Source organism: Arachis ipaensis, chromosome B06, assembly GCF_000816755.2.
Source record: "Arachis ipaensis cultivar K30076 chromosome B06, Araip1.1, whole genome shotgun sequence".
NCBI lineage: Eukaryota > Viridiplantae > Streptophyta > Magnoliopsida > Fabales > Fabaceae > Arachis > Arachis ipaensis.
The window spans coordinates 119,593,142-119,604,936 of record NC_029790.2 but is presented as its reverse complement, the minus strand read 5'-3'; the positions used below and the strand labels follow the sequence as shown (position 1 = coordinate 119,604,936).

Sequence of the window (11,795 nt, the reverse complement as noted above, 5' to 3'; positions counted from 1 at the left end):
AAAGGAGGGAGGAGAAAAGCAGGGTGCAAATCCGCGCGCGCGCACAGCGCGCTTACGCGTGGATGCAGCAGGGACAATCCGCGCGCGCACGCACAGCGCGCTTACGCGTGGATGAGGTTGTGCTCCCAGCACAATGTTAGCACAAAGCGCGCACAACTCTCTGGTTTTTGTACTAGAAGTTGCAGAAGTGCAATCCGCGCGCGCGCGCACAGCGTGCTAGCGCGCCGATGCCCTTTTTGATTCCCCTTCAATCCTTGGCTTAAATAGCATCAGAAATGAGTTGGATTGGGCCCACAAGGCTTCTAAAATCGCTGGCCACGTTTGCATTAAGTGGGTCATGTGCCACCATTGGCGCGTCCGCGTACCGTGCGCGTGCGCGCCCCTATGCGCGATGCAACTATGGCAAATCTTATATCGTTTCGAAGCCCCAGATGTCAGCTTTCTAACCCAACTGGAACCGCATCATTTGGACCTCTGTAGCTCAAGTTATGGTCAATTAAGTGCGAAGAGGTCAGGCTTGACAGCTTTTTGGTTCCATCATTTCTTCATGAGTTCTCAAACTTTACATGCTTTTTCTTCATTCCCTTAATCCAATCTTTGCCTCCTAAATCTGAAATCACTTAACAAACATATTGAGGCATCTAATAGAATCAAGGTGAATTAAATTTAGCTATTTTAAGTCCTAAAAAGCATGTTTTCACTCTTAAGCACAATTAAGGGAGAAGTTATAAAACCATGCTATTTCATTGAATAAATGTGGGTAAAAGTTGATAAAATTTCCAAAAATCAATACAAGATAAACCCTACAAATGGGGTTTGTCAAGTACACCAACAACTATTATTAGTGGACTCAAAAAAATGTTGAAGAACATACCTAATCTGAAAATTGTTAAAGCAAAAAAGGAGGAAGGCGTAAGATGTGTCAAAATTGGGAATCAACAAGATGGACCGACACTTCTACACTCCTCGCTTTCCGAAGGTTGCTGGTGGTGGTGGCCGGGAATATGTTGTGAATGTGCTTGCTGTTGACCCTGCTTTTGCTGCGGTGGGAGAAGCAGCTGTACCTGAAGGGGAAGTTACATGCCTTTCTTCCTTCATCAATATTTGAATTGAAGACTTATAACAACTAGGTTTCAGGAATATTAATAAGATTGTTATTAACAAACGCAAATTCAGAATTTTATGGTGAAAATAGTAGATACAACAACTGCAAAAATAAATACAATAATCAGAGAGACAGAGAGGAACTTACACGAAGAGAATGGCGCAGTAGCGGGCTCGGCGGAGAAAGAGAAGAAGAAGCTCTACTCTCCGGCAGAGGATGGCGGGTTTTCTCAGGCGTCAGAGAAGAAGAAGCTCTGTTGATCTGCTTTCTGCCTCTCTTCATGACAGTGACCCCGTCTCTGGTCTCTACTCTCAGGCGTTGGAGAAGAAGAAGAAGCAGCAGCCTCACTCTGAACTCTAATTCTCTAAAAGTTTGGGGTTAATGTTTGGGGAATTGAGCAAAACGAGGGACGCAGGATAATTTTTTGTTGATAAAAATAGACGGTAATTTCATCGATTTTAGTTAAAACAAAAATCAACATCTTAGCCGTTTATTTTATATAATAAATTTACACTATTTATTTAGTTTCAAAAGAAGATCTTCATCGTTTAAATTTATCGACGACTAAAATTGTCGATATTATAATTATTAAAATGGACAACTAGTTTGTCAATTTTAAAGAAAAACAATTATCACCCACTATCTCGTCGGCAATGTGACGATAATGTTAAGATGTTAGAAAATTGCTAAAATAATAGACGACATTGTCGTCGATTTTAATATTTTATTTTTAATAATTTCTTTTTTATTTTATCGACGACAAACCGTCGAAAAATATCGACAAAAAATTTGGCCGTCGATTTTTTGCGTCGATAATTACACTATTTCTTGTAGTGTTGGCTACTTGAGAAAGAACCTAATCTAGAGTTTCATGACAATTGGAAGAGCCAGGTCAGCACTGCTCTTTGGTTTACCTTTTCCTCTTTGTTCTTTGCTCATAGTTAGTATCAATCTCAATTTTCAATTCCAATAATTTAAAAGTTTTAAACCTCTAGTCATGCCATATATATCTTTAGGTTTCTTATAAATTTATTTGTAATAAGCTGAAATTCTACTATACATTAACTATTGTCAATTTTGATTCCGTTACTCTTTGAGAATTTCAGAACTTTTGAGTTTCTATTTTTAGTTCTAAGCATGCTTGCTATTTGTTTTTGTGTTGTTTTTGCTTCCGGTGCTTCTAAAACTGGGATGGTATATGGATGTCTACATTTCAATAGAAATTTGTTGGTAGTTACCCGTTATTACTTAAGACTAAGATTATTCTATTTTAGTTTTATTTTATAGTTCTTTATTCGCTACCGCGCCCATTCTTGTGTCAGCGAGGTTCGGGCTCAAGGAATCATTCTCATTCCTTTGTTTTGATTTTTTTCGACCACCTTCTTTCCTATTTGCAATCTTTTACTTTGTCTCTAAAACTGAGTCTCAATTTTGTTGCTTCTGTTAGTAAATTGAAATGTTCTTTGTATAATAGGTCAATGAGAAAAGTGCAAGACTAGCGAGATTTTAGCTGGTGCATTACACGATAATGGTTGAGATATTCTCGTGGGGCATAAAACATTTGGTAAAGGAAAGATTCAGGTACGATTATTGTATTTGTTAAATAATGATAGTCATGATATTAATCGTTATTTTGGTAAACCAAAGCATGAATCAGTAGTGCTTTTAATGTGGTTAAGTTAATATGAATTTCACTATAAAAATGTTGAATAATTATACGACTAGAATATTATAAACTCGTTATGTTCTGAAGCTTTTAATAAATACAACATATATTCTTGTCATGCTAAATCCCTTCTTCTTTTCATTTGCGATTTATTAATATCAATCTTTGATTCCTTGGCACTGTAAGCTTTATATACTGCACCCAAAGGCATGCTGTATTTCTTAGGTATTCTGCCAGCTATCTATCCAATCTTGTTTATTTACTTCCCATTACTCATTGCACAGCTTGCTCCCCATCGCCGCCATTTGAAGTAGGTAACGATCGCTACTTCTCTCTTTCGGCCTCTTTTTCTTTTTATTTGTACTTGTAATTATAACTAATTCATAATTTATCCTTTTTATTGTAATTGTAATTGAAATTAACTGTATTTTGTTTGTAATTTGTACATTGTCTATTCTTGTAATTCTTTTTGCAATTGTTGAATTTTTCTTTTGCTCAATTAATTGTTTGGTTTGAATATTCAGTCTCTTCTGCTAAGCGTGTATGTGAGAGTTAGGAATGTTGTTGTAGCTTATAAGGAGAGTACAAAGTGTTAAGATAGGTGATGTTGCTCACCATACAATTTTCTTGCACACAAATAGCCTCATCCGATTTTAGTTAATTATTTTTCTTTTTGCATTGCTAGCTTGATCAATTTCATGTGTTTCTAAACAAATTTTAGTTGACGTATTCTTGTATAAAGATTATCTTTGGTATGTTATTTTTTTAAAATGTTATGATGTGTTTATTATTATTTAAATTCATTATCATGTTACCTAATATGTGTTGATACTCTTACAAAAGTAGTTAATTAATTTATATTAGCAACTATTAAATATTAACAGGTTTGTGGGGGTGTTTAAAACCAATAAATGACCAATTTTTTTAATTAAAAATTTAATTTGTGGAAGTTTTAAACCGCCACAAAATAGTGAAAAAACGCCACAAAAATTAGTTTAAAACCCTTACTGAATAGACAACAAACTGCCACTAAATGATGTCTTGGAGTTTTATAAAACCGCCACAAATAAGCTTGTGGCACCTCAAATTTTGAGAGTTTTAAAAATTAGCACAACCCTTTTCGTGGGGTTTAAAACCACCACAATCTGAAAAAACCGCCACAAAATAACAAGAATCTTGTAGTGGGCCTCTTTTTTTATTTAAATGGTTGGAATGAATAAGTAAAAATGTAGCTATTCACATCCGTGTAAAATTTTGCTTGCCATGGATATGAAATTGCAAAATAATTTGAATTTGAATTTTTTGAAGTGAAAAATTTGATAAAGTAATAAAGAAAAGAATTAATTGTATTGACTTTGTAATTTTTATAAAATATGTAGCTCACTATTTTAATTTAAAAGTAATTAATTTCTTACTTTATTATTTTATCAATTTTTTGCTTTAGATAATCTTGATCTAAAAAACTTACAGTTAAATTTTAAAGTGGTCCTTGAACTTGCAATCGAAACTCTAACTCGTCCTTAAACTTAAAATTGCTCTAAATTTGTCCCTGAACTTAACAATGGTTGTCCTTGAGATATATTCTAGCGAATATTTGCAAAATGAGTGATGACGTGTATCGGAGATGCCACAATGGACTACAATGACTATATATATGTGACACATACAAGTTTTTAACTCAATTTGATCCCTATTATTAGGTTAAAAACCCTAATCACAAATTATCTTTACCAGATTCTCTTTCTTACTCTATTCTTCTTCTCCATTCTCTATTTTTACTATTTCAAATTCAATCATCATCAACAATAACATTATTAGAAAAGATTAAAGATTATTGTTTTAAGGCTATGACAATAAGAAAAGATCACCAAAAAAAAAAATCCAGCAACAATCGAATTTTCTTTTTCTTCTTCTTCAACTCCATTCTCTATTTTCACTCTTTGAAATTCAATCATCAGCAATAACAATAACATCATCAGAAAAGATCAAAGATTGTTGTTTTAGGGTTATGACAATCACAAAAAAATTTAGCAATAATCAGAAAAGATCAATCAATCTAATAAGCAAGTATAATCAACCCAAATAAAAATAAACATCAATTACAGAATAAAAAATAACAAAAAAGGAACCTTTGCACTTAGGGGTGGCAAACGGGTCAAAATCTATCAAGCTGACCCGCGTAGTCCGCTAAAAAAGATGGGTTGGGTTGAAAATTTGAAATCGCCAAATTTAAAAAGCCTGCCTAACCCTCACTACCTAATTCGTGGACTTTGGCTGGCTTCAGTGGGGTGGGGCAAGCTTCTTGACAAGCCAAATATTTTTTTTGTCAAGGCCATTTTTTTACAAATTTTTATGAAGTTATTGGTTTACAAGAGGATGAAGATGATAATGAAGATGTTCTAAGGTATACTTTGGATTATGTTTTATGTTTGATTGATTATAAACTTGAAGATGTTTAATTATATGTTTTGGATAATGTTTGTTTTTGCTTTGGACAATGTTAGTTTTATTATTTTGTTTCAAAAAACTTAGTTTATGATTATGTTTATTACATGTTTATAATTATAAAGACTTTATTGTTTGTGAATTTAGAAATTATAATTTTTTATGTCTTTAGAAATTATAAATTTATTGAAATAGTTGTGAAATTATATATGTTGTTTAATATTTATGATTTAAAAAAAAAAAGAGATTTGACGGGTTTGGCCCGCCAGCCTGCTGTTAGGCGGGGCGAGAGAAGAATTTAGGACGCGCTCATTAGGCGGGGTGGGGTGGGCTTCCTCGTTTGCCACCCCTAATTGCATTTATATTAAAACAGGATCAGTAGGAACAATCACCCAAAATATTACACAATAATGATTGAGTACCTAAAAAAATTATAAAAACTCATCTTGGCCGCCACATGCAGAGGAAGAGAACTGGGCCAAGGAAGAGAAGAGGGAGGTAGAGGGAGACAAATATGAGACAAGAGAAGAGCATAGACGACGAGCAGTGATGGCAACAAATAGAGAGGAAGGCAGCAGCGAGCAGTGAGGGTGAGAAACAAGACGATGTAGTGACACAGAGGAGTCGGCGAGTGGCGTGCCGACGAGATATAGGCCGGCGAGTGGTGCGGTGACGAGATGGAGGCCGGCGAGTGGCGCAACAACGAAATGGAAGCTGGCAAGAGACAATAACAGAGAAGGTTGAGATTTTGAGCTCTATATCTATCGTGTTTGAATACTGTGAGTGTCATAGACTAGATTGGGAAAGAGAGTGAGCGGCGCGGCGCCGAGACGGCGACTAGCGAGAGACAGCGATAGAGAAGGGCGTTTGGAGAGACAGAGAGGCACCGAGACTAAGTTTGGAGAGAGAAGACGTAAAAGCTATTAGAGTTTATATATATATCGTTTTAGAGGAGAGAGAATGTTTGCCAACGTGATAGATCCAGCTCAATTTTCTGATGACGAAAAATATTTTAAGAATTATTACGAGTCTTGGAGTATAATTTCAAAAATAAATTTAAGGTTTGAATATAAGTTTAGAGACTAATTTAAATATTAACTCAGATAGCTTATCCATATGCAATCTCATAATTACTGAATATGAAATTGTGGTAGAAAATATTGGTGAACCATGTGGATGTATAGCATGCGAAATTAGGAAGGAGACCACTTTAATAAAGACACCAAAAAATATTTTTTTAAAAGACATTTATATGTGTCATGTTATTATTGGACATCTTTATTAAATCGATTAATAATTTATTTTTTAATAAATCAGAACAAAATCAGTTTATTATAGTAACAATAATAAACCTAATTGTCTGCATTATAATTATTAGATCCGATTTAATCCGATCGAATTACACAATCTAAACCAACTATCTTTAAATTTTTTGATAAAAAGATAAATATATCACTGACTTTTTATTTTGCAGACATTTAAATTCCTAAAAATTTAAAAATACAATTAAATTCCTAAAAAAATTGAGTTTATTATTATTGTTATAAAAAAATCGATTTTATTTTAATTTGTTAAAAAATTTAAAAATAACCGGTTAATTAATACGTTCAATAATAATAGGACACTTAAGCTTCTTTACAAAAACACTGTTTAACATCGATTAGGAAATATATGCAAAAGTGCAAAACACTTTCTTTATCCGTCTGTCTCTATACATCCGTTCCAAACACTAGCTTTAAATTGTGACAGGTAGCCCCAGAGGGAAAGAAAAAGACAAGAGTGAAGAACGCAGGTGTCATACCCTGAAGACCCCGGCGCCCTGTCCCCCACCCCACTCTCTCAATGGCCATCTCTTTAAACACTCCTCTTCCCTTCCGCTTCCTCTCAGGCTCACCACCCCCATTCCCCCTTTCTAATTTAACCCCAATTTCACCCTCACTCAACCATAATCGCCTGAGTTCTTCCAGGTTCAACTTCCCTGCACCAACAACCAACCTCCCCACCATCAACTGCGATTACACTGCTTTTGAAGTATGTAGTAGCTTCTAGAATGTAATCCTTTTTCTTTTTATGTTGAATGAAAATGATTTAGCTTTAGTTAGTATAGTTTTTAGGACTAGATATAGAATAGTAATTTTCATGTCATATCCATTGCTGTTTCGATGTTGATGAATTTCACATTTGTGATCGTATTTATATAAGACTAAGACTAATTAATATTATATGAATGCGATATATTTTTTTTTTGGCTTAAGGTTAGAGATGTTAGCTATCAGCCTCCGGGGACTCAGCTTAAGCTACTGAATTCAGTTAGTTTCTCACTTCCGGAGAAAAGGTACTTTTTAGCAATAACTTTTCTCCTTTTAAAATTTGTGTGTTTAAATTAAAAGAGGTAGATCTTTATTATGTTTATCATTGAGTTCCTATTGACATGATTTAGCTTTTAGGTGTTAGGTGCTTGTACTTAATCCCTGCTGAATTTTTGTCAATTGCTGCAGTTTTGGTCTAATTTTCGGACAAAGTGGAAGTGGGAAAACAACACTCTTGCAGGTACTTCTTTTTCTCTCTTTTTTTTTCCCTGTTCGGGGAATTTAATTGCATGAATATTCATGTTAGTTTCATGTTTGGGTAAGTATTATTGTTCCTCCAACGGTCTTCCTTCTCTTCATGTAGCTTCTTGCAGGAATAAGCAAATCGACCACTGGATCCATTTACAGCCAAAAGTATGGAAATGATGGAAATCCTATCCAGCCTCCTGAGCCTTTGTCACCAGAAAGAGTTGGTATTGTCTTCCAGTTTCCTGAGAGGTATGAAACTATGAATATTAATTGATTTGAATATAAATAACGCATTTTTTGTTGTATTGCTTTGATTAAAATTTGATGTTGTAAACCTTGTATCATATACATAATTAATTGTTGGGATTTGTACAGCCCAAGAAACCTACACATAGAAATACTAGGAAAGAAAAGCATTGCTGTGGACGTGGTTAGGACTGAGGACAAACATGTAACATTATAACAATAATAACCAATACAATTTATTATTTAGTCATTAGCCTTTCTAAATGGACACCACTATGTACAAGGCTCCAACCATTATGGTAGCTAGTGGAGGCTTTGATTATTTTCTGCACCTTACTGCTGTCTATGTTGAATCTTAGCTACTCGAACATTTAACCATCAATTTACAAGATGACTAGCCCTCATGCTTACTATGGTCATTTAAACTTTCTAGTATTATGTGGCTGAGGCTTCTCCCAATGGTAAATACATTTGCCTCCTAAAAGTGCCACATGGGTTCGAATCTCTCTTGATGAAAAAGAGAGTATCTAATGGGTGTGTGAGTAGAGTGGGTTGTGTGTTATGTGTTGTATTGGCAAAAATAAAATAAAATAAAAACTTTCTAGTATTATATATTTTATATACATAAAAATGCATATATAGTCTGACATAAATAAGACTGTTATGCAGTTTCTGTTTCAGACAGTCTAGCATTATAAGATTGCAGAGGGCTTTTCATCTGTCATAGTTTATTTGTTTATATGTAAATCTTGTTTGATCATTTTTCACTTGTTCTACATATGTGTTGCAAGCTAGGTATTTTTTAGCTGAAACTGTGCTTGATGAAGTCACTTTTGGGTGGCCAAGGCAAAAGGGTAGCTATCAATTGAGAGAAAATCTTGCTTTAGGGCTTCAAAGGGCAATTAACTGGGTAGCTATGCCTCTGTATATTACAGGGTGTCTTTCCAAGCCTTTGTTATCATTTTATCTTTATATTCATATCTACTGCTCTTACTGTAGGTTGGATTGAATGGGATATCATTGGACAAAAATCCTCATTCCCTTAGCGGCGGTTACAAACGGCGCCTTGCTTTGGCAATTCAATTAGTAAGAATTTTTTCCTCTTTTTAAAAACTTAGAAATCCTGATACTGAGATGTCTGCTAGTTATTGCTTCATCTCTTCACCTGACCAGCCATGGAGTGATTGATGCAATCTCGGTTACGAAGTTATAGGTGTCAGTAGCATTAATGAGCTTCATGGTCTTTTCCAAATGTATTTTGCAGGTGCAAATCCCTGATCTATTGATATTGGATGAGCCTCTTGCTGGACTTGGTAAATAATGCAACCTGTGACTTCTTTATTGTGCTTTTCTGTTGTTATTCCACTTAAGGAGCTTTCCGATTTCCTCTCAAGGATTGAATCAAATAAATCTTACTAAAATCTAGTTTTCAGTTAATATTGTTTTACCAACTTTTTATATTTTGTAATTTTTAGAATATGAGCATTCTTATTTTAGGTGTCTTATTATTTTATACGTGAACCTTTACTTCTTCAATGATTATCTTTCAGTTAAAATGAAATAAAGTATATCTTTTAAAGTTGTATCTGATAATTTCCCACTGAGCAGATTGGAAAGCACGCGCAGATGTTGTGAAGCTTTTAAAGCATCTAAAAAGGGAGTTAACTGTTCTTGTTGTCAGCCATGACTTGAGGTTTTTACTAATTTCTCAATTAATTTTGAATCATCGTACATTTTTTTATTATAACTCAATCATTTTATATTATATCCTGCATATGTATATAAGAGTTTGTATATTGCTGCATTGGCTCATAATTTGTGTATCTCATTTTGAAATTCTAACTTCAATTGATACAAAGACATTAAATAAATTTGAATTTTGTATTAAAGTTGATGTGTTGATGGAAAGAGCATGATGCTGAGATTTCTGTAACTTCTGTTTTTCTGTATCTTGGTTAGTGGCTAAGTGACAAATTCAAACCTATCGATACTATATAGGAGTTTGTGCGTGCTGTGAACTCATAACAGTCACTCAGTGCCTCTATTATGACCTAGTGGTCCATTGTTTAGGTGTTGTAATTTTTCCAGTTGATCCTCAGTGTTTTGTGAAATCTTTAGTTTTTTATTTTATAACAATTTGTCATAAACATCTCTAATGTTCTATTTATTCCACCTGGCTACAATTATGGCAATGTGCTGAGCACTACAAAAATGGTACAAATGTTGAGAGGTTACGTGAACCAATAACAAGAAGTGGAGTGATAAAGTAATTAGTGAAAAATGGAGGATTTAATGATTTATGCACACCGCAGATTATATTGATTGATTTCATAATTCCTTTGGATGGGGATCCTATAATTTATACGCTGTTGATGGTTTTAAGGACTTCAAGGATAAAAGCAACATGGCATCCCTAATTAAATCCACTTTCTTTCTAAGTTGTTCAACCAAAGAAAGTAGCCCTCATCATCCCAACCCCATACATCAAATTATGGATCACCCTTTGTAGGATCAGTTCCCTCAATGTGCTTTAACTTCATAAAATCTTTGATACTGTTTAGCTGACCTGCGCCCACAACAATTAATATTTCCTATTAAGGTGATAGCCATAGTTAGGGTGTAGGACTGGAATGTCATTTAGCTTTGCAGTTTAAACTGGGTGTGGGTTAGCTATGAAGGGCTATTTTGGAGTTTTCAAGTTCTGTTTTGGATGAAAATGGGGATCCACGGCATAGCAGCTTGAAGGTGGTCGGTAGTGGTCGAAGGTGAATAGGGCATGTGTCCTCTCTTACGACAGTTATCCTTACACTAGCAATGGAGTAAAGGTCCAAAATGACTCTTGAAATTCGCACCGTGCCTCAAAATGGCCCTCAAAATTTCAATTAACCTAATATGGACCTGCAGATTTCAATTCGTGACTCACATTAACTCCTAGGTTCATCTCCGTTAATAGTGTTCTGAGTTGGCAGTTAAGTTGTCATGGGGGTCCAATAAAAAACGACACTGTTATGTGGTGGATGCAAGTTAATGTAATGTTAAAATACGTCTTTTCCCCAAAACAAATTATCTTTCTCAGCCAAAACCATTGACTCTTTCTTTCCTTTCTTTTATGGCGACATCATAAGCGAGCTTGTTGCTGCAACCTTCCTGTACCCAAAGCGTTCTGTATCATTCTGTTGGGGTTGAATTAACGAGATGAACCTATAGACTAATGTGAGTTACGAATCAAAATTTGGGAGCATAGATTGGGTTAATTGAAATTTCAGGGAGTCATTTTAAGGCACGATACAAAGTTTTGGGGCCATTTGGGACCTTTACTCCAAGCAATGAGAATGATGGGGTTAGTGGAAGCTGGAATGCATGCTACCACATAGTAGAGTGATACAAATCATGTGGCTATATAGAGATACATTCTCTTGCTAGATTCTAGCCTTCTAGGTAACATGCTAAGATAGAGAAGATCATGCCGAAACCTCTAGTAAATGTTCATAAAAAATAAATAAATAAGAAAAACCATAAATGGTTACTCAGAACTCAAAATTCAAATTAGCTTTGACTTAGACTAAGGACAAGAGAACAAAATCGAGTAGGCAACAAAATAGGGTTACTCTTGCCAGGTTTTATATTCCATGCTAAGATTAAGGTGCTCATGTTGAAATAGGTCTTTTGGTTACATATAATAACTACACGTTGAAACTATTGCAACAAGTTTTTTTTTTTTTTTTTTTTTTTTTTTTTTTTTTTTTTTTTTTTTTTTCCAAAAAAGGGGGAAAAA

The 11,795-nt window shown here is 34.6% G+C and overlaps 1 protein-coding gene and 2 long non-coding RNA genes across 7 annotated transcripts in view; 2 read left to right on the top strand and 1 right to left on the bottom strand.

Moving 5' to 3' along the window:
* LOC110263514 overlaps positions 1-1,138 on the bottom strand; it is a 5,710-nt gene extending 4,572 nt beyond the window's left edge. The window contains exon 1 of the long non-coding RNA XR_002349301.1: positions 875-1,138. This is a non-coding gene — a long non-coding RNA (uncharacterized LOC110263514). The remainder of the gene's footprint in view (positions 1-874) is intronic.
* The window catches only part of LOC110263515, a 5,421-nt gene extending 4,138 nt beyond the window's left edge, over positions 1-1,283 (top strand). The window contains exon 2 of the long non-coding RNA XR_002349302.1: positions 1,131-1,283. This is a non-coding gene — a long non-coding RNA (uncharacterized LOC110263515). The remainder of the gene's footprint in view (positions 1-1,130) is intronic.
* LOC107605002 (ABC transporter I family member 11, chloroplastic) overlaps positions 6,928-11,795 on the top strand; it is a 9,453-nt gene continuing 4,585 nt past the window's right edge. For 4 of the 5 annotated variants that reach the window (XR_001612443.2, XM_021104881.1, XM_016306735.2 and 1 more), the window contains exons 1-8: positions 6,928-7,247; positions 7,472-7,551; positions 7,715-7,766; positions 7,890-8,023; positions 8,816-8,930; positions 9,020-9,106; positions 9,285-9,333; positions 9,629-9,713. Coding sequence is in view for 4 of the 5 variants with exons in the window: in XM_021104881.1 (XP_020960540.1) it covers positions 7,059-7,247; positions 7,472-7,551; positions 7,715-7,766; positions 7,890-8,023; positions 8,816-8,930; positions 9,020-9,106; positions 9,285-9,333; positions 9,629-9,713 (791 nt within the window). In the remaining variant the exon portion in view is untranslated. Of the gene's footprint in view, positions 7,248-7,471; positions 7,552-7,714; positions 7,767-7,889; positions 8,024-8,815; positions 8,931-9,019; positions 9,107-9,284; positions 9,334-9,628; positions 9,714-9,979; positions 11,700-11,795 lie in introns of those variants that run through there. The other variant, XM_021104880.1, reaches the window with a different exon arrangement.